General features: G+C 41.4%; 1 protein-coding gene across 1 annotated transcript; it reads left to right on the top strand.

Annotated features, from left to right (window-relative positions):
* Positions 1 to 3150: 3150 nt before the first annotated feature.
* On the top strand, positions 3151 to 21978 carry LOC141098934 (bone morphogenetic protein 7-like). The gene is made up of 2 exons (XM_073586950.1): positions 3151 to 3576; positions 20591 to 21978. Exon 2 carries the CDS (start codon positions 20606 to 20608, stop codon positions 21863 to 21865), a length of 1260 nt encoding a protein of 419 aa, XP_073443051.1. The 5' UTR covers positions 3151 to 3576; positions 20591 to 20605; the 3' UTR covers positions 21866 to 21978.
* Positions 21979 to 23669: the final 1691 nt, after the last annotated feature.

The raw sequence follows: 23669 nt of genomic DNA, 5'->3' as shown, positions 1-23669 counted from the left end.
CCTAACCCTGACCCTAACCCTAACCCTAACCCTGACCCTATCCCTAACCCTAACCCTGACCCTAACCCTTAACAAAACCATACTTAACCCTAACCCTGACCCTAACCCTAACCCTAACCCTAACCCTGACCCTAACCCTTAACCAAACCATACTTAACCCTAATCCTGACCCTAACCCTGACCCTAACCCTAACCCTAACCCTGACCCTAACCCTTAACAAAACCATACTTAACCCTAATCCTGACCCTAACCCTGACCCTAATCCTTAACAAAACCATACTTAACCCTAACCCTGACCCTAACCCTAACCCTGACCCTAACCCTAACCCTAACCCTGACCCTAACCCTAACCCTAACCCTAACCCTGACCCTAACCCTTAACAAAACCATACTTAACCCTAATCCTGACCCTAACCCTGACCCTAATCCTTAACAAAACCATACTTAACCCTAACCCTGACCCTAACCCTAACCCTGACCCTAACCCTAACCCTAACCCTGACCCTAACCCTAACCCTAACCCTAACCCTGACCCTAACCCTTAACAAAACCATACTTAACCCTAATCCTGACCCTAACCCTGACCCTAATCCTTAACAAAACCATACTTAACCCTAATCCTGACCCTAACCCTGACCCTGACCATAACCCTAACCCTAAACCCCCTTAACTAACCCTAACTCTAACCCAAACCCCTAAATTCCATGGTTTAAAAAAAAAAACGCATATGCAAAAAAACGCATACATGAGCATGCCAGTGCGCACATATGCGCATCCATAGGCTATAATGGCCATTTTTAGCGCAAAACGTGCGCATATGTGCGCATGCGCTTTTTTGCAGGGCCAAAAAATGCAACATGCTGCGTCTGGAAAATCCCAACGCACACCCCAAAAAAACGCAGCGCATGAAAATCGCATACATGCGCTTACCAGCGCGCAGGTATGCGCACCCATGTTAAATATAGGGGAAAAAACGCATGCGCAGGTGTGCGTTTTTTTCCAGCGCTAAAAAACGCAAATGTGAAACCAGCCTAAGAGGTGTATTAATAGGGGCCATGTGCTTGAGGTATTACGTACCTTATATGCTATCTAAACTTTTCTTTTGTTTCTACTATATACTGTATGCTTATACATATAAGTTTCTGTAATTAGGCACTGTCACATCAAAAAACTGAAAAAAAATACTTATGAAAAAAAGCATTCTTCAGGGAAAAAAAATAAATTCCTCCAAAAACTACCCCCAAAAATGAATGCTTCCTGAACCAGTTTCAGCTCGAAAAACTTGTAATTTTTGAATAACTCAAAAATCTCAGTGTAAACATATCCTTATCGGGAATATAATCCATATGTTTCCTTAACTAGTTTAACAATAAGTGCACACTCACACTTGTGTATAAAATATCGGACCCATTTTCATCCAGTAGAGTGGGATGATTTTTTTCTCATTTGTCCTCTTTGTGCTGTCCATATTCAATCCATTTTTGTACTCAGCAGCTATTACAGAACCATTTCTAGTTTCCTGTACTACAGAATTGTAATGTTTCCGTGAAAACCATATGCCATAATAATGCTCCGTATGGCAGGCTTTTTTTTTTCTGACACCCGTCCGATTTTAGAGTGTAATCGCAGCATGCTGCGATTTTTTTCCTCAGCCTGATTCCGGAGGACAAAAAACTTGCAGATCTGCACTGCCTCATTAAATAACATTAGTGCAAGTGCAATGCAATTTTTTTGTTACGCAAGTGGGAGCGAGGTATTAGACTGGAACTACACAAGACAATGGTAGCATAATACAGGCAAATGGCGTTATAATGCCCGCTCCTGTACCAAAAAAGTGACAAGCAAGTCGCAAAAAAGTCAGACCCAGCCATGTTTTTCATGACTTGATGGAAGCAGTAACGGCACCCTAGAGGCCCTTTTGGTCCACAATGCGATGTCATGTAGCAGTGTCTGCAGTTCCACATATCAATCTTTGGCTGTGTGACCTGAGCAATGGTCAAAATCGCTGAGCAGCTTACGCCTTAAGGGCCTGTCACACTAAGTGATATCGCTAGCAATATTGCTATAACTTGTGACGTTATAGCGATATTGCTAGCGATATCTCTGTGTCTGATACTTACCTACGACCGGCTCCCCCGCTGGTAATCGCTGATCGTGCGAGAACGTTCAGGACCGTTTCTCGTCGTCAGCTTCCTGCGGCGCTTCCTGTGGAGAGACGAGCGACGAGCGTGGAGCCGGGCGGGAGGACGCAGGATCGCCTGGTGTGACAGGTAAGTAGCGACCCCCGTCCCCAGCGATGTCGCTGGTGAGATCTGCCTGTGTGGCAGCTCACTAGCGACCACTTAGCGATGCACCAGCGATCCTGACCGCGTCATATCGCTGGTCGGGATCGCTGGTACATCGCTAAGTGTGACAGTACCTTTAGGCTGCGCTCACATCTGCATATAAAATCGGCAAGTGCAATGTGAGGGGGAAAAAAAAGTCGCAGTGCACTCGCACCAATGTTATTCAATTAGGCAGTGTTTGCCTGCAAGTTTTTCCTCACCTGGATTTGTGTTGTGGAAAAAACTCGCAGCATGTTGCGTATGGTAGTGTAAAATGGCCGAGACTCAGCAATGCAAGTCAAGGAGGGTGAGAAAAAAAAATGCACAGCACACAGACCATGCATGTACCATCCAATTTTTCTCACCCATCTCAAAGGAAACCCGACCTTTCAGCCAAGTACAGTAAATTCGCAGGGGAACCATTAGAAAAGACTTGGATTGGTGAGTCTTGCCCGTTATAAGGAGCAATACGCACCATGCTGCGTTATTTTCCTCAACCTGATTCCAGTTTGACAAAAAACTTGCAGATTAACACTGACGACTTGAATAACGTAGATGTGAGTGCCATCTTAAATTTATGTTGCCTAATGTGCAAAAAATGTACTTATAGAAAAACTAACAACATAAGTTGAAAACAAATAGCAGCACAAGAAGTTACCCTGGTCATACTATGGAAAATGCCCCCCATAGTGATATTTAATGAGAATTTCCCCAAATCATTTGAATTTCAAAGATTACTGTTTTGTGTAACTTCCTTAAATCCATGGGCCACACTGTGGTTTCTTTCACATGTTAATGATACATAGGTGTGTCCATGCTGCACCTCCTCCAACCTCTCCATTCTACCTGATCACATGCCACAAACCCATTCTGAAGATGATGTATTAGTCTGGATTTTTCCACTGATCATTTCTTAGATGTAGAATAAACCAACCCATGTTTGGGTTCTTTATAGTCTATGTTATAGTGGAGCATTATATCATTTCATCCTATCCTTCCATCCAATCACTTTTCTAACATTCTCATGCTAATAAGTCATTAGAATATTCAGGTGTGAAGACTCAGGAGAGAGCCACCTTCTAAAAGAGTTTATGCCAATTGTGTTTTAATTCAAAGGATTTGCTTTTGAAGGAGTTGCAGCAAACTGGCTTGTTCCTTCAGACTGTTAGCAGTCACAATACTTATTTTCTGAAGGCTTGGCTTTTCCTGGGACTTTGCAACACTCGGCACTAAAGCAGCTTGGATAAACCTGTAAGTATATCTCCCTTGTATATTTCATCCATCTTTCTGAATACTCTGTGCATATTCCATATATACAGTACATTACAATATATATATTGCATGGTGTAATTCACTCACATTTGGTCAGACCTGTTTAATGTTTTGAATTCACTGAGTCCAAGGGGAGTTTAGCACAACTCTTCCAAATTATTATACGCATCCATGTGTTGTGTGTGTGGGTTTTTTCTTTTGCTTTTTTCTTTTCATGGCCAGCACATGGTCCCATAGTTTAATTGACCTATACACACGTTCATTTTAAAGATAGCTTTTTGTTTCCAATCTATAAGGCGCAATATCTGTCCTATGCTATCCCCAAAGACTTGCCAATAAAGTCCATTGAAATCCATCAACACCACATACATATTTTTATTTTTCATTCAGGTTTTTCAGACACTGAGCAAAACCCAGCAATTGTTATTTGTTTTTATTTTTACTCTTTTCTTCGTTTATCGGTTCGGTACAATTACTGTGATACTATATATCCGCTCTGCTGATGACCTGAGGTTAGCATCCTCAATAATCAGAACCTCCCACTCCCGTGTCCAAGACTTTACATGTGCTGTGCCAATTCTTTGGAATGCACTTCCCAGGTCAATACGATTAGTCCCCAATCCCCAAAATTTTAAGCGTGCCCTGAAAACGCATTTATTCAGACTGGCCTATCGCCTCAACACATTAACCTAATCTATCCCTGTGTGGCACAGCAATAAGTTTTATCATAACCAGGTTCCCCGCATCATGTTCCCACATGCTTTATGCATCCATTAGCCCTCTGTGTCTGTACTGTTACACACTTAACATTATGGCTGGTCCATACAATCAGGGCAACTGTTACCACCCACCTTTCGTGTCTCCCTCTTTCCTCATAGACTGTAAGCTTGCGAGCAGGGCCCTCATTCCTCTTGGTATTTGTTATAATCCATGTGATTATTGTTATGCTGTAATGTCTATTGTCTGTACAAGTCCCCTCTGAAATGTAAAGTGCTGCGGAATATGTCGGCGCTATAGAAATAAAATTTATGTGTGTGTGTATATATATAATCTTCTTGCAGACTAAAAACATTTTTTTTTTTCTTGCCAAATGGGCTATATTAGTGTGTGTGTGTGTGTGTGTGTGGGGGTGGGGGGGGGGGGGTGTTTCGGGACAATTTGGCATTTTCATTTATACTTTTTTTTTTTTTTTTTTTACGATGTTTAACAAACTTAATAAATGTGCCAGTCTTATAGAGTGGGCCGTTCATGACACGGTGATACCAAAGTAATTTGTGTGCAAATTTGCTTTTTTTATTTATTTATTTTTACTTAGTTCCACTGTGGGATATGTATAAATTTATATTGATCAGTTGTCTCATACACTGCTGAACTTGTGTACAACAGTGCACAAGAGCAATAAGTGTCTCACGGACACTGCTTGTGAGACTCTGCGTAAGGCAAGGGTCACACTTGCGAGTGCAATGCGAGAAACTCGAGCATCGATACCTGTTACTGCCACCGGCACTTGGGACTGGACCGTTCAGCTGCATAGAAATATATGCAGACGCACACTCCAGTCACGAGTATTGATGCGCGAGTTTCTCGCATTGCACTCACAAGTGACCCCGGCCTATTGCTGGATCTCTCAGATTACCATACCATGGGGTGATCACATGATCTTAAAGTACCATGGTAACCATCAGGACCTGCGATTATCATCGTCGGGGTCCAATAGTTACTAAGGGGGTCTTGTGACCGCCTTGCAATAACTTAAATCCCACTATTGACGGCGGTGTTTTTAAGGGGTTGCAGGGTGTTAGCTGTCATGTTCAGCTGACATCGCGGGAATTGCCACCGCTCGGTGACTCTATTCCCTTATTCCCCATGACCGTTTTAAAACAGCAATGAGAGATTAAGTACCCTTAACAACCGCCATTTTAATATGTATCATTTTTGAGAGATCCTATAATGATATCATTCAATTGTGTGTTACCTAAGTATTGTAGTCATATTTTTTTTCCCCCTGTCCTCTCACCTTTGATGCTTAAATATCTTGATCACTCTTCAGACTAATGGAAATTGCCACGGTCTGGTCCAATGGGCGTGGCTTATTCTCCCCCCACCTTGGCTTGCTTGATGCTGGGAAAAATTCATGCACAGTAGCGATCATGTGCTTTGCCCACAGTTGGGCAAAGCATACTGCGCAAGCACGAATGGTCTTTTCAATGCGCAGCCGCTGACATGCTACGTACATGAATGCAAGTCTTACTATAACAAAATATGCAGAGCAAGACAGGGGCGGGGGGGAGAATAAGCATCGGACCGGACCGTGGCGATTTCCATAAATTTGAAGAGCGATAACAAAGGTATTTATGCATCAAAGGTGCGGGGACAGGGGGGAAAAATATGACTACAATACTTGGGTAACACACAATTGAATATCAATATATGATATCTCAAAAAAGGGGTGACAGATTCCCTTTTAAGGGATTAAAATATGACTTACTAATGAGTCAAAACACCAATAAACACACTGAAAATGCAATGAAAAAAACAGAAGTAAGGCTGGTTTCAAAGTAGCGTTTTTAGCGCATTGTGCATGTACATGCGCAATGCACCCCTATGTTTAACGTGGGTTACGTATGGTCTAGCGTTTGTAAGCGTTTTTGTGCGCATGCGTCTTTTCCAGTGTGCACCTAGGCGCACTGGACGCACCCTGTTGCATTTTTTGTATGCCCAACCTGTGTCAAAAAAACACATGCGCAAATAATGTGCAAAAAAAAAATCATCAGTCTATGGGAATGCTGGCGTGCGCATGGACATGCGCACGTCAGCGTTTAAAAACGCATGCGTTTTAAGAGTTCACATGGCAACAAACTGGTTAAAACGCATGCGCATAAAATAAGCAAACGCATGCAAAACGCTTGATGTGTTTTTAGTATGCGTTTGGACTGCGCACGCAGCGAAAAAAAAACGCTAGTGTGAAAGTAGCCTAATGCAACTTAAGTGCAGAAAATGTACAACATCAAAAGCTCATTATGGGAACTTAGCCTAAGGGCGCAGTCAGATGGTTTCATAAATATTAGAGATCAGACTGGCTGGTGCATCTCCCATCCCGAGAATAACTGCTGCGTAGAAATGAGGCTTTCATGCTTATGACTTGTGCTTTGAAACCGTTAAACTGTAAAGCGCTGCGGAATATGTTGACGCTATATAAAGATTTATTATTATTATTATTCTGCGACAGCTACGGCCGGTCCATGCACTGTATTCTGATCTCTGTATGATTGCAGTATTTGGTGTGCTTTTGAATGGCACCATTCATTTTACCACATTGGGAGAAAAAAAGTGCCTTGAAATTGTGAAGAGGAGGAAAAAAAAAACTACGGTGATTCCAAACATGTCTTTATATTTTGTTTTTTATTTTCGCAAGGGAAAGATCAAGTTTTGAAAAGAACAAAAAACAAAATGGCAAAATAGAGGGGGTTGCGGGCCTTTTTTTTTTTTTTTTTTTTTTTTTTTTTTTTTTTTTTTTTGCAGGGTGAGACCTTTTTACATTAGTGATGCTATTTTGGGATAGATATGAGGTCTTGATTGCTTGTCACAGTATTTTTTTGTATTATTGCAGCAACCAAAAAAAACAATTTTGGCATTCTCACATTTTTTTTTTTTTTTCCATTTAGGATGTTAGCCTACTGGATTAATTTTTATATTTTGACTGGATGTTCATGCACATGGTAATACCACATATGTATTTTTTTGTTTTTTAATGGGGGGGGTAAAACCTGTGATCATCTGGCTTCTGCTGTATACAGAAATTCCTTTAGGATTGATGCATATAGTGAAAATCATGGTCTCCATTGAAGCCTCACCACAGGCAAGGCTTCAGGCGAGTTCCGTAATAAGCATGGAGGTCTTCAACATACTCCTTATGCCGGCATTCTGGCATAAAACACTTCAATAAGTAGTACAATATTGGTCAGCTAAATCAAAATGGACGGAGTGCCTGTCCAAGCCAGTTTCACGAAAATAGGCCATCTAATCCATCAAAATTTACACCACTTCAGTGATTTAAATGCTTGCCAGAAACAAACTCCAGTTCATGACTGGAGTAACACTTCTGGTCAGGTACAGTTGTAAGGTGTGCCTAATTCATTAAGTGGCATTCACCTCCTAATGAATTGGGCTCCCCTTACTGCAGAGGTCCTAGGCTGGTATACAAAATGTCAGTCTTAAAAACAAAAAAATAAATTTTAGGCATGTTTTTAATACTGTTTGGTAGTCAGGCACTGTAAAACTAGACTGACCTAAAATGAACCTGACAGGTGATACATGTTGGCCAAACTGTGCATATAAAAAGCATTTACTAGCCTCTAGCTGTATGGTCACAGCCATATGTTTGTCTCTGAAATGCTGTGGTGTTTCAGATACTAAGATATATGGCTGCTTATAAGCCTGATGAAGGGACGTAAGCAGTCCCGAAAGCTTGCCTTGTAACATCATTTACTACTATTTGTTAGCCATTACAGTTGTGGCCAAAAGTATTGACACCCCTGCAAGTCTGTCAGATAATACTCAGTTTCTTCCTGAAAATGATTGCAAACACACATTCTTTGGTATTATTATCTTCATTTAATTTGTCTTAAATGAAAAAACACAAAAAGAATTGTCCTAAAGCCAAATTGGATATAATTCCACACCAAACATAAAAAAGAGGGTGGACAAAAGTATTGTCACTGTTCGAAAAATCATGTGATGCTTCTCTAATTTGTGTATTTAACAGCACCTGTAACTTACCTGTGGCACCTCACAGGAGTTGGCAATAACTAAATCACACTTGCAGCCAGTTGACATGGATTAAAGTTCACTCAACCTCTGTCCTGTGTCCTTGTGTGTACCACATTGAGCATGGAGAAAAGAAAGAAGACCTGAGGACTTGAGAAACCAAATTGTGAGGAAGCATGAGCAATCTCAAGGCTACAAGTCCATCTCCAAAGACCTGAATGTTCCTGTGTCTACCGTGCACAGTGTCATCAAGAAGTTTAAAGCCCATGGCACTGTGGCTAGCCTCCCTAGATGTGGACGGAAAAGAAAAATTGACAAGAGATTTCAACGCAAGATTGTGCGGATGTTGGATAAAGAACCTCGACTAACATCCAAGCAAGTTCAAGCTGCCCTGCAGTCCGAGGGTACAACAGTGTCAACCCGTACTTTCCATCTGCGTCTGAATGAAAAGGGACTGTATGGTAGGAGACCCAGGAAGACCCCACTTCTTACCCCGAGACATAAAAAAGCCAGGCTGGAGTTTGCCAAAACTTACTGAAAAAGCCTAAAAATGTTTTGGAAGAATGTTCTCTGGTCAGATGAGACAAAAGTAGAGCTTTTTGGGCAAAGGTCTCAACATAGAGTTTACAGGGAAAAAAGAGGCATTCAAAGAAAAGAACATGGTCCCTACAGTCAAACATGGCGGAGGTTCCCTAATGTTTTGAGGTTGCTTTGCTTGACCGTGTGCATGGCATAATGAAGTCTGAAGACTACCAACAAATTTTGCAGCATAATGTAGGGCCCAGTGTGAGAAAGCTGGGTCTCCCTCAGAGGTCATGGGTCTTCCAGCAGGACAATGACCCAAAACACACTTCAAAAAGCACTGGAGACTTCTAAGGTGGCCAGCAATAAGTCCAGGCCTGAATCCCATAGAACACCTGTGGAGAGATCTAAAAATGGCAGTTTGGAGAAGGCACGCTTCAAATATCAGGGACCTGGAGCAGTTTGCCAAAGAAGAATGGTCTAAAATTCCAGCAGAGCATTGTGAGAAACTCATTGATGGTTACCGGAAGCGGTTGGTTGCAGTTATTTTGGCTAAAGGTTGTGCAACCAAGTATTAGGCTGAGGGTGCCAATACTTTTGTCTGGCCCATTTTTGGAGTTTTGTGTGAAATGATCAATGTTTTGCTTCATTCTCTTTTGTGTTCTTTCATTTAAGACAAATTAAATGAAGATAATACCAAATGTGTTTGCAATCATTTTCAGGAAGAAACTGAGTATTATCTGACAGAATTGCAGAGGTCAATACTTTTGGCCACAACTGTAAAAGGTATCATACCCACAAGATTCCTATTTTGTTTCTCTTACTGAGACCACTTTTTATATATATTTTTTTTCTACTGGCTAACACGGTACCAAACCACTTTTTTTGTTTTACTATATAATACACATATTATTATACTTATATAGCGCCATTTATTCCATGGCGCTTTACATGTGAAAAGGGGAAATATAGACAAATATATAATAAACATGTGTAAGACAAGGGACACACAAGTACATAAGGAGAGGGGACCCTGTCCGCGAGGGCTCACAGTCTACACGGATGGGTGAGGATACAGTAGGAGAGGGTAGAGCAGGTCGTACGGTGGTTCAGTAGACCAAGGATCACTGCAGGCTTGTCTGAACAGGTGGGTCTTCAGGTTCTTCTTGAAGGTTTCCGTTGATGGTGAGAGTCTGATGTGTTGCAGCAGAGAGTTCCAGAGTATGGGGGAAGCACGGGAGAAGTCTTGTATACGGTTGTGGGAAGGAGAGATAAGGGGGAGTAGAGAAGGAGATCTTGAGATGATCGAAGGTTGCATTCGGGTAAGTACCTAGAGGCCATGTCACAGATGTATGGAGGAGACAGGTTGTGGATGGCTTTGTATGTCATGGCTAGGGTTTTGAATTGGATCCTCTGGGCAATAGGAAGCCAGTGAAGGGTGTTATGAATGGGTCACCGAGGAGAAAAAAGCAAAACAAGCTAAGTCACAGAAAGCCAGAGAGGTTGGTAACTATGCAAATTGCAGATCCCTGATCTTACCACACAACTAGCAGTAGCCGTGGAGCGTGCCTACGATGTTCCTAGACGCCTCGTCACGGCCAGAGGACTAAATAAACCTAAAGCAAGAAAAAGGAACACTAACTGCCCCAGAGCAGACCCCAAAGGAATAGATAGCCCCCACACATGTATTGACGGTGAAACAAGATGAAGGCACAAACACAGGCAGGAAAATAGGCTGAGCAAACGATGGGGCCCAAACTAACTAGACAGGAAAGGAATGACACTGAATGCAACCTGCAAAAAACCCTACAAAAATCATGTCCAACACTTGACAAAATTAACCCTGAAGTCACTAGACTTCTCCCACTATATCAGCACTCTGAAATATTCTGAGACAGAGCAAAATGAGACCGAACTAGTAAGGGGCAAAATACTCATAAATAAGAGTGGAAATTCAGCACAGCCTCCAGCCGGGGCTGGCTGATGACACAAAAAACTGAACAGACCAACAAAATCCAGTGTGAACATTAGCAGAAAAACTTGGCTTTAGATGACTGGAACAGAGCTGAAAACCAAGAGCTGACAAGCCAGAAGGAATCACCAGCAACTGAGTAGGGCGTCGGCTGTCTTAAATCCAATCTGAGAATCCTGAGGTCCAATCGTCATCCTCATTCTCTGGTGGCAGACCTCCATCGATCAAACCAGGCTCACCACCTCCTGTCACCACCAGAGGGAGTCTGGAAGGGGAACTCCCAACTGGTGAACCAGAGAATGAACTCACAACAGAAGGGCCTCGCATAGGGGGGAGACAGGTGGATTAGTCAGGCAGCAGAGTGTAGGATGGACTGGAGAGGAGCTAGAGTGCTAGAAGGGAGGCCAGAGAGTAGGAGGTTGCAGTAGTCGAGGTGGGAGATAAGAGCATGCACTAGTGTTTTTGTGGCTTCGTGGTTGAGGAATGAGCGGATCCGGGAAATATTTTTGAGGTTGAGGCGGCAGGCGGAGGCGAGGGCTTGGATATGTGGTTTGAAAGAGCGCAGAGTCGAGGATCACCCTAAGGCACCGAGCGTGCGGGACTGGGGAAAGAAAGCAGCCATTGACATTGATGGATAGGTCTGGTGGAGGGGTAGAGTTAGATGGGGGGGAAAGATGATGAATTCTGTTTTGTCCATGTTCAGTTTGAGAAAGTGAGCAGAGAAGAAGGCTGAGATAGCAGACTGACATTGTGGGATTTCAGTCAGTAAGGAGGCGATGTTGGGTCCAGATAGGTAGATCTGTGTGTCATTGGCATAGAGGTGATACTGCAAACCGTAGGATTCTATGAGTTGTCCCAAGCCAAAGGTGTAGATGGAGAATAATAGGGGTCCTAGGACAGATGTTATGAATGAGTCACCGAAGGAGGAAAAAAACAAAAATACAAGCTAAGTCCAGAAAACCAGAGAGGTTGGTAGCTATCGGATTGCAGACCCCTGATCCTATCCACAACAACTAACAGTAGCTGTGGGGGGTTCCTACGATGCCCTAGACCCCTCGATCACAGCCGGAGAACTAAATAGGCCTAAAGAAAGAAAGGCGAACTCTAAACTGCCCCAGAGCAGACCCCAAAGCAATAGGCAGCCCCCAACATATGACGGTGAAACAAGATGAAAACACTAACACAGACAAAAAGATAGGTTGAGCAAACGATGGGACCCTAGCTAACTAAAAAGGACAGGATAGAAAAGCTGCTGTCTGCAATCCGCAAAAAACCCTACCAAAAAATGTCCCAACCGTCTGATAGGAAAAACAGGCCCTGAAGTCGCTAGGACTTCAAAATGACTATCAGCACTCGGGTAAATTCTGAAGACAGAGCAAAGAGACAAAAATGGAACTCGGCACACCCACGACCGGGGATAGCTGAACTGCAAAAAAACGAGGTAAACAAAACTAATAAGTACTAAAGCAGAGCAAAAACTTATCTTTGGGAAGCAGGAATCAGACTGGTCTCAAAGAATCCAGCAGAGAAATCACCAGCGACTCAGAAGGGTGTCGGCTGCCTTATATCCAGTCAGAAGTTCCTGTTACCCAGTCATCATCTACAAGATCAGGTGTTTGGTAATCAGCCTTACTACCTTCCTTCACCAGAAGAGGGAGTTCATCAGACATCGACGGTGAAGGGGAAGTGAACTCACAACAGACAGAGCCTTGAGGAACACTAACAGACAGGGGGCGAGGTGAGGAGGTGGTGTGTGAGAGGGAGACACTAAATGTTCGGTCTGTTAGACATGATGAGATCCAGGATAGGGCCAAGTCTGTGATACCAAGAGATGAGAGTCTGTAACAGGAGGGAATGGTCTATGGTGTTGAAGGCAGAGGACAGGTCCAGGAGAAGGAGGACAGAGTAGTGTCACTTGCTCTTAGCAGCTAGTAAGTCGCTAGTGACTTTAGTTAGGGCAGTTTCAGCTGAGTGATGCGGTCGGAAGCCAGATTGTAACAGATCAAAGAGGGAACAGGAGGAGAGGTGGGAGGACAGTTCAAGATATACATGCTGTTCCTGTAGTTTTGAGGCGTAAGGGAGAAGAAATATCGGGCGATAGTTAGACACAGAGGATGGATCAAGGGAGGGCTTTTTGAGGATGGGTGTGATTGAGGCATGTTTGAAGGATAAGGGAAAGACACCATTTGTAAGTGAAAGGTTGAAGAGGTGTGTTAGGGATGAGGTGAGACGGGAGTGGATAAAGGGCACAAGTGGTGAGGTGTGATCTTGACAGAAGGGTGGAGAGCTGATCTTCTGTCATGGTGGAGAAGCTGACTTTTGCAGAACAGGGCTGAGCAGCTAAGAGGAGCATTGGGGGCTGCGGGCCAAAGTTTTGTCTGATCTTGTCGATCTTCTGCTTAAAAATGAAGGCAAAGTCTTCAGCAGAAATGAGAGGAGGGGGAGGAGGTGCTGTGGGACGGAGTAGAGAATTGAAAGTGTTGAGTTGTTTAGGGTTGTGAGACAGGGAGGATTGAGAGATGCGAAGTAAGTTTGCTTAGCAGCAGAGAGCGTCGACTTAAAGCTGGCAAGGGACTGCTTGTATGCGCTGAAGTGCTCAGAATGGGTTCTTTTCCATCTCCGCTCAGCGGCCCTGGAAACCAGTCTCAGTTCTTTGGTCAGCCAGGGCTGCCTGTTGATTGTACGAGTTTTGCTCTGCGTGAGGGGGGTAGCCGAATCAAGTGTTGCTGTTATTGTGGTGTTATAAAAAGTGGCCACAGCATCTGTGTCGTGAAGGGAAGCTTTGTCTGTAAGAGGGAGAAGGGACTCAGAGTGATTGTAAATTGAGGTGTTTGAGATTCCTGCGAGGGTGAGCGAGTTTATGGAGCGGGGGTTGCGCAGTAGGAGAGGAGAGGGAAGAGAATGTCAGTAGGTTGTGGTCAGACAGGGGGAGGGGTGAGTTATTGAGATTAGTGAGGGAATAGAGAAGGGTGAAGATAAGGTCCAGCGTGTGACCATCTTTGTGAGTGGCCGCAGAGGACCATTGAGTGAGGTCAAGGGAAGCTGTGAGCGATAGAAGATTAGAGGCAGCTGGGGTGGAAGTGTCAATGGGGATGTTGAAGTCGCCCATGCATGTGCATATTTTTCTCAATATCTGACATAAACCTTTCCCGTTTTACATCATTTAGGATTGCCATAATTATTTGACAAATGCCAGAATAATGAGAGGTTTTTTTAAGGCATTTTTATTATTTACTGCTAAGTCAAAAGTTTACATAAATTAAGATTACTATGCCTATTAGCAATTCATGTGTCTTTTTTCTTTTTTTTTTTTAACATGATCTGTGTAAATTAGAGACACACATGGATGTAGTTTAATGCACACCTGAAACAAACTGCGTCTTTGAGTAGCATCATGGGAGAATCTCAAGAAATCAGCCAAGATATCAGGGAGAGAATTGTGGACTTGCTCAAGTCTACAAGTTTGGCTCATCCTTGGGTACAATTTCAAGATACCAGAAGGTGCCTTGTTCATCTGTACAAACAATTATACTAATGTACAAACAAAATGGGAGAGTCCAGATATCATACCGCTCAGGAAGGAGACTGGTTCTGTGTCCCAGAGATGAAAGCGCTTTGGTCCGACACATAAGTGTCAACCTAAGGACAAAAGACATTGTAAAGATGATGGCGAAAGCTTGTTGGTAACATTGTGTCAATATCCACAGTGAAATGAGTGCTGAATCAAAATGGGATAAAAAGCCAATCTGCCAGGAAGAAGCCATTACTCCAAAAGAACCAAAAAAAAAACACTAGTTTGTTTGCAAATGCACATAGGACCAAAGACCTTAATTTTTGGAGACATGTAATGTGGTCTGATAAAAAAACTAAAATTGAACTTTGTTTTTAACTGCCTGATCCATTTTCCCACCAACTTAATTTGTCAGAAGAGAGTTGGGTGGTTCCCCATATCCATCAGATGGTCATTATGTCCTGCCAAAAACTGAAGGCTTGGTCAAACTGAAATGGTTGAATTCTTTTTAGTGGATTTAATCCAATCAGTAAATTCCACTCTACTTCCTATTAGGCCAGAGTCACACTAGTGAGAAATATGGACGAGTGCTATGAGCAAAAAAAACGCTTTGAACTCGTCCTAATGTTAATCTATGGGGCAGCTCCTATCAGCCGATTTTATTTATTTTTGTCTCTGCCCTATTATACTTGCTGAGAATATCGCAGCATGCTGAGATTTGCACCATATTACGCCAATAAAAAGCCAATGCTAGTCTATGGGGGCGAGAAAAATACAGATTATACATGGACCAGACGTGTGACTTGCGAGAAATACGCACCAGTGTCCTTTAACAAAAGCCGGCAATTCAGTACGTGATACAGTAAAATCACACTGACAAGTTAAAATAGAATAGATATATACACCTAGCCTAGAATAAATATATATATATATATATCTCACTAATATATTTCATAGTGTTCTACATAGCATAGTAGCCGCTAAATCAATTGCCGGCTTCGGTAAAATCATTACAGAACCCGACATGATATGACACATGGCTTACAAATAGTAAACCATGTCATATCAAAATGTTTTATATATGTCAGTGTTTACTAAATTTATTAGTTTCTGTTAGGAAAAAATTGGAACTCTAGGGGTTAAATTTAAGGCTATAATCCCAGAAAAAAATTTGCGTGGGCTCCCGTGCAATTTTCTCTGCTAGAGGGAAAGCCAGTGAGTGAGGGCAGATATTAATAGCCTAGAGAGGGACCATCATTATTGTTATTGCCAACCCCCCCCCCCCCCCGGCTAAAAAAAAAAAAATCTGCCTGTAGCCACCCAAGAAAAGGCTCATCTGTAAGATGTGCCTCTTCCGGCACTTAGCCTCTCTATTCCCATTGCCTTTAGCAGTGGCTCATGGGTTAATAAGGGGTTAATGTCGCCTTGCTATTGAAAGATGACATTAAGCTGGATTAATAATGGAGAGGTGTCAATAAGACTCCTCTCCATTATTAATCCTATAGTAGTAAAGGGTTAAAAAACACATTAATTATTGAAATTAGTTTTTGACCAAATGTATTATGCTGCCAATCCAACTGAATCCCTTGTTCTCCTGTAAAAAAAAAATAAAATAAAAAAACAACAATATACATATGTAGTGACCAGAAAAACCATTATTAATATATGATCGCATTGGTGTCAACGGTTTTCTGTTTTGCCTTGGGAGGATGTAAATTACTTATGCTGCCCTTTTCTGCCTTAGTTTGGCATTACAACTTGTAGTACTATGCTGCCCTCTTCTGCCTTAGTTTGGCATTACAACTTGTTTTTCTGATTGGAAAATAAGTGGCAGTTGGAGGTGGTGTGGGAGACTGAAAACATGTTGTTACCTGCGGTCTTGGTGGTGAGAGGAGGTAGGAAATTGAGGCTCCTCATCTAGCGGGTAATACAAAACATCTTTTTTTTTTTTTTTTTTTTTTTGAGTGCCCCGCGTTTACAGCAACAAAGTGCTGAGACAAGCGAATGAGCTGCACAGCAGATTATCCAGGTACTCCGATCTGATTAAGGTCAGCTAATCCTCCCCCTTCACGCAGCACAGTTAGTTATATGAAAAGTTGCTGCCATCTTCCCAAGGCAGGGACCGAGAAAAAGCTTTGACTAACACCATGCTTAAGGAAAATTGTATCTGTTATCCATGACTGTTTTATGGAAAAACATAAGAATTGTTTCAAGCCTTCAGTAAAATTCATCTTTCAAGTTTGCACAGATCCTCCGGTGTATGCTTCTTTCCTCCGCGGCCTCATACCTTGCAGGTATCAACGTAACCATCAGTCTCATATATCCATAAGCTCCCCCTTTTATAATTGCCACCTAGTATAGGGATTGTTAGAGCCAATGGAGTCACCGTGACTGAACCACCCTCCGAGATACTAGGCCTGCATCCCACAAGGAGGTGTGACACATCTCTCTGCCATTCAGTCAGGTCCCCCTCTGCAATCCATCACAAGGGGTTAACTAGTTTACACCAGGGAGCGGTGCTAATGCTACCGGCCCTACTGTAAACCACTGAAGAATGAATGAAATCACGTCTACGCAGGCGGACCTGGCTGACCGGAGATGAACTGATTAGTGTGGGAAAGTTTCTGAACTTTTTCCCATGCTCTTGAGTTCACCTCAGGTCAGCCGGGGACTCTGCGCAGCCTCAGTGACATCACCGGTAGTTTTGATGCTGCGCCGAACTGTGTCAAACACAACATGTTGCATATTGTTGCGGTCGGCGCAGCATCAAAATGACACGTGCAGAGGCATCCGCATACATTTGCATGGCCTACCTGCACGATGTTAAAGATGGGTATGCAAGGCGCATGCCAACGTAGGCAGAGCTGAATGGAAGAGGTGCGGCAGTGTGGGTGGGGCTTAACGGAGGATGTATGCAGCCGTCAGCAGCTCTGCCCAATGAAAGTGTGAAACTAGCCTTTGTCCTGACAGGAGTTCAAAGTTGATTCTGGGGGACACCTACTCAAATCCATAACACTGATTCTGCTGGAGATCTGTTTCCTGGTATTTATATACTGACTGCCAAAGGTTACCAAGTACAGAGAATCATAAATGGGGATTTATACAACTACTAAATAACTAATTATAAATATGAAGCATATTATAAAAACTCACTCTAATGACAGGGAAAAAATACTATTTAATTTGATGTCCTCTCTTGAATGGCTCCTGTATCAGAAAAAGACCATGAAAGGACTTGGATATATAACATGATAAATTCAAACTTTCTAGCAAATGGACTTTACTATTTTGGCTTGTAATGATGGATTATTGTTTTGATAAAGTAATATATGACTATTCAACTGCTTTATTGGAAATTTGTCATTATTTTGTGATGGCATGGCAAATAGTTGGTGTCAGGTCTCTGGAATTGCCATCCTTCAAGTAGTGATTGTATATCCCTAGTGCTATACTGCAGTGAAATCGTTAGTTGTATTAGGTTGTGCAAATGGTTCTGATTGGTTTCACTTTTTACCTTTTGCATTGCAAATGTGGATTTCAAATCCCCCATGGTTCATCATTTCCCCCCCCTCAGCATGTGAATAGAATTTCTTAATCTCATTCACCTTACTGCTACTCGTGTGGAAAAATCCTCATGTGCCCTTAAGGCCCCCCAAAAAACATATTAAACCACAGTAGCCTATTTCGACAGTTGGGCCCACCGTCTCATGTATGAGGCCGTTGTCTGAGGAAATGCTTCTGTGAGAAAAATAGTATGGCTAGAAACTATCTAAAGTTTGTGCAAATGTGCCTCTTGCATTTTAAAAAATAAAATTTAAAGTAGGGTATTTTTTTTTTTTTTTTTCATACCCAAAAGTACAGTTGCCAGATGGACGTTTTAAGTCTGTAAGGGAAAATATAAAATGTGCTTCATTCCAAATGCCACAAAATTAAAAAAAAAAAAAAAAAAATGTTTGAAGTTTCCAAAACTACAGTGGAAAAATCTGATGTAAATTAACATCTCATTTTGGTTGAAGAAGGCCTTTTAACTATTAGTTATTATCCAAGCTTGGCTTAGGTGCCACCAAATGCAACAAAAATTGCAAGAAATTGTGAATCCAGTATAATTATCAAATCTAGCAGTAGTATCTAGAGAACAGCAAACTCTTGAAAACATATTTTCCTCTCATCTGACTGTGAATGTTGAGTTTTGCAAACTGATTCTTCCATCTCCAATAGTATATCATTCTGACATACAGATTTGAAGGGACCATGTTTCATGAAGTTGATCTTAAATACTATGGAGCAATGAATAGACATATTATAGATTTGACTAAATTTTATAAAATGTTTCAGATTCTTGTACTGTAGATCAAGGAGATTGGTAAAGCATAAAATTAAGTAAAGACTTATTTTAAGAGTTCAGATTAATAGAAACTGAGGCAGAAAAAAATCACCACCGTGATCCATCCCACCCAAACTGAAGAGAAGTTTATTTTAATGAGATGCAATGTTTAAATACTTGTGCTGAATACGGGACAATTCCAGGCTCGCAGATTAGCAGTTTGATAAGGCTTTCCCCCTAATATTGTGTGAACAGATGTTTGTGTTTTCAACTTTGTCATAAAGGCAGTATTGTGGCTACGAACTCACATTTTCAGTTCAAGACAACAGATGCTTATGTAAAAATGCAGAGGCACAAAAAGTGCTGAAGCCCGGATAATGTTCCTGGGGCTCACGCTCTGGTTTGCTTTGCAGAATTTTATTTCAACAATGCATTTTTTTCCGCAGCAATCTAACGTTTCCTGACAAAGCATTGTGAGCAATGCATCAGCAGGAGGAACAGCTAGTGTCAATGTTGAGAAACTACTTGCAGAATTAGCAATTGAAAGCTGAAGAATTCTTAGAATATTTCATGCAAACATATGCTGCACAGAGGGGGTAATCATTTCCACTACAAAGAAGTTGTTGGGAAACTCTTCCACCAGCGCATTTTGTTCTTTACTCGCATTGTATGAACAAAAATATTATTCCATTTTTCTTAGACCACTCAATGTTATACAATGACAAAAATAATCTCCTTCAGCTTAAAGGGAACCTGTCAGTAGGATTATGCACAGTATCCTACAGACAGTGTAAGGTTGGTGCAGTTATACTGATTACAATGATACCTTGGTTGATGAAATCTGTTTTGTGGTTGTTTTTTTAATCTCCTTTTTATTTTCAGTTTTGAATTAATGATAGGCTTGTGCTCCGGGGAGGCCTGTGGAGGCTTAATATGGTGCTCTGATTAGGTATTCATAATGCAGACTGCTGACAGGTCACTGATCCCTCACTGACCGGTCTTCTAGTTTAAATTATTATATAAATATTGGAAAAAATAAACCTTCTGAAGGCAGGCGCCAGCCATTGCAGCATAATTGCATACGTAACATAGTAACATAGTTTTGAAGGCTGAAGGAAGACCATATGTCCATCTAGTTCACCCTATTTTTAGTGCAGCTGTTCTGCATTGTTGATCCTGGGGAAGGCAAAAAACCCACAGAGTAGAAGCCAATTTTCTCCATAGGGAAAAAAATTCCTTCCCCTAAGCTGGGTCAACCATTTACCTATAATATTATGTTATTCGTAACCTTCTATACTGTTACTCACATGAAAAGCATCCATTCCTTTCTTAAATTCATTCAGTGAGTTGGCCATCACCACTTCCTCAGGAAGAGAATTCCAGAGCCTCACTGCTCTTACCGTGAAGAACCCTCTTCTATGCTGGTGCAAAAATTCTTTCCTCCAAACGAAGAGAATGCCCCCTTGTTCTAGTCACAGTCCTTGGTACAAACAGTTCATTGGAGAGATCTCTGTATTGCCCTCTGATATACTTGTGTATATATATTATATACTGTGTATATAATGTTTCAGGTTATCCTGATATTCCTAAATAAAAAAAAATCCATTTGAAGATTGCAATCTTCCAAGTATGTGAAATGTCAATGTGTTTGGTGGTACATTTGCAAAGTTAAACTCTTGGTGGTGATGGGGCACAGATCATATTCTAATAAATTGGAACTAAAGGGACACCTTTAAAGATAGCTCTAAGTAGTCTAATATTCTCACAAAGTGGATATAACAATTGTATTAACTTTCTTTTGTTAGCATCTATTCAATTTAAATTTTGTCTTTTCATTCATGGTCTCAAATGTTGTAGTATATGTAACTTTATTAAAACATTTTTCCGTGTTTTGCAGTAAGATTCTGTGGAAATGATATTCACCGCATCTAACAGAAGAATCTTTACCAAGGATATATTTTTTGTCCTAATTTTGTTAAAGCTAGTAACGGCAGACCCAATACTGGAACATGGTATTCATTCCAGTTTTGCGCAAAGAAAGTTAAGAGGCCGTGAACGCCGAGAGATCCAAAAAGAAATTTTATCTGTTTTGGGACTGTCACATCGACCAAAACCCCAGTTGCATGAGAGAGATACATCTGCTCCAATGTTTATGATTGATTTGTACAATTCAATGAATGTCCAAGAAGAACAAACTTTTTCTTTCTTTAAACATGTTCACATGGATGATGGACCATCACTTGTTGGTCACCAGGAAACACACCTTCTTGCTCATGCTGATCTAGTTATGAGCTTTGCCAATTTGTTTGAGAATGATACTGAAGTTTGTCATCAATGCTACCATAAAGAACTGAGATTTGATCTTGTAGACATACCTGTTGGGGAACAGCTGATGGCAGCTGAGCTAAGGATTTATAAAGATCAAATCCCCTATAACGAAACATACCAGTTAAGTGTCTATCAGGTGATTCAAGGATACACAAATAAGTTGCTTAAGCTTGATACTCAGATCATCTGTGGATCAGACATTGGGTGGTTGACATTTGATGTTACTGAAACTAGTAATGCTTGGATTGTAAATCCAAACTACAATCTTGGTCTACAATTGATGGTTGAGACAATGGGTAACAAAAGCATACAGCCAAGATTTGTAGGTTTATTGGACCCAAGTGGTTCTCAAGAAAAGCAGCCATTTATAGTGGCGTTCTTTAAATCTAAAACTATTCACCTCCGTAGTGCAAGATCTACTAGTGGACATTGGGATCAAGACCAAGCCATGGGAATTAAAGACTACCCATTAGGCAATATTACAGAGCGCTCCATGAATAATCCTTTTGACGAACAACGTTTCTTAAAACAGCCGTGCCAGAAGCGTGAGCTATATGTAAGTTTCCGGGATCTTGGTTGGCAAGATTGGATCATTGCTCCAGAAGGTTACGCTGCTTTTTACTGTGATGGCGAATGTGCTTTTCCACTGAACTCTTACATGAATGCCACTAATCACGCAATTGTCCAAACTCTAGTTCACTTTATTTATCCAGAAATTGTTCCAAAACCATGCTGTACCCCTACAGAACTTCAAGGAATACCAGTCTTGTATTTTGATGACAACTCCAATGTTCTCTTAAAGAAATATAGAAACATGGTGGTTAAAGCTTGTGGCTGTCACTAGCCCCCTCAATCGCCAAAAAGCCTTTCTGGGAAGTTTTAATGTGCATTTTATTTCATACCATCTTTTAAATCAATTTTGCTTTGTATTCTATTAAAATTTTATCTTAGGGACTATTGCTGTGTTTATGCCTTTTTATGGTCCTTATTCCTGTCTGTCTTGGTCCAAGATGCAATATATATATATATATATATATATATATATATATATATATATATATATATATATATATATATTTTTAATGAGGGGAGAATGTTTTCACTTTTCTGTCCCCTGAGATGATCCTGTTTTTGATTTAAAGTGTTTCTGAAGAATGGGTCTCTAGAAGATAAATGAACCATATACATTGCTGTATAGCTACAATTAAATGAAGTGACATCATTTATAGTGGAACACTAAAAATTTCAGTATAGTATACCTTGTATGTATTACAATTAGTTGAGAAGTGTTGGTATTTTTAAAATTAAATTTACAATGGATTTTTTTCACCTGTCAAGAAACTTTATATTTGACAGCTTGTATAGATTTTTTTTTTTTTTTTTCCCCAGTGACTTTCATGTCAATTGAGGAGTAGGATTGTCAACTTAAAGAATGTGAATAGTTTAAATTAGTTTAAATTGTGTTTTTTTTTTTTTTTTTTTTTTTTTTTTTTTTTTTTTTTTTTTATTGACAAGCTTAAAGGGAACTTGTCACCAGGTTTGGCTGATATAAGATGCGGCTGCCCCCGATCCAACCTGAAAGTTAATTTTCTCATTATCATACTCACCCAGGGGGTGATGCAGGCCAATGGGTATCACAGGTCCGGCACCTCCCATCTTCTTATGATCGCCTCCTTCCTGCTTGTGTCATGGCTCCCCAGCACCGCGCTCCTGTACAGGCAAACTTATTTGCACCATTGAGGGAAGAGCAAAGCACTGCAGGGTGCAGGTGTTGGGAAAGGTCAGTGAAGTCCATCGCCTGTGCACTGCAGTACTTTGCTTTGCCTTCAACGGGGCAGATAAGTATGCCTGTACAGGAGCGAGGTGCTGGGGAGCCATGATGCAAGAAGATGGGAGGCACCGGACTCGGATCTGCAACACCCGTCGGACTGGACCGCCCTGTAGGTGAGTATAATAAAACTTATTTTTTCTTAGCTTTCAGGTCGGATCGGGCGCTTATCTACAGCATTTTCGAATGCTGTAGATTAGAGATGAGCGACTTTGCCTTTTTTCGGGTTGAGTTGTGTTTCATGAAACCCGACTTTCGCAAAAGTCGGGTTGAACGCAATTGGCCGATTATCGTGACAAGTCGAAGGCCGACTGAAACATGAAACCCAATGCAGGTCAATGGGGAAGAAAAGTCGGCAGTGAGTGGAGGACAGGAAACACACCTACAGTACCCATTTTAATGCCAAAAACATCAATTCTTATTACTTAAGCTTGTCAACCTTAATTTACTTTATAATAGTTAGGAATTGAAAACTGGGGGTTATTTGGCTAAAGTTGTGGGGGGGGTAGGGCTGGCTCCAGATTTTCGTGGGCCCAGGGCCAAAGAGTATCAATGGGCTCCTTTAACACATGCCACAATTCATGATCCTCTGATACAGCAGAGAAATGGCGGTATAGTACAATGAAAAATACTTCACTTCTTACATCACATGACTGATATCCATTTTAAATTCTCCAATAGCTCCAAAAACGGACAGTATATTACTCCATACAGTATTATGGCCACCGCATAGTGCACCATACAGAGTAATGAGGCCCATATATTTCTCCATATAGAATCATTGGTCCCATGTAATGTTCGATACAGTATATGATGAGCT

The sequence above is a fragment of the Dendrobates tinctorius genome, unplaced genomic scaffold (genome assembly GCF_039654945.1).
Source record: "Dendrobates tinctorius isolate UK_male_01 unplaced genomic scaffold, ASM3965494v1 ptg000097l, whole genome shotgun sequence".
NCBI lineage: Eukaryota > Metazoa > Chordata > Amphibia > Anura > Dendrobatidae > Dendrobates > Dendrobates tinctorius.
This window is presented reverse-complemented; position numbering and strand designations above follow the sequence as displayed.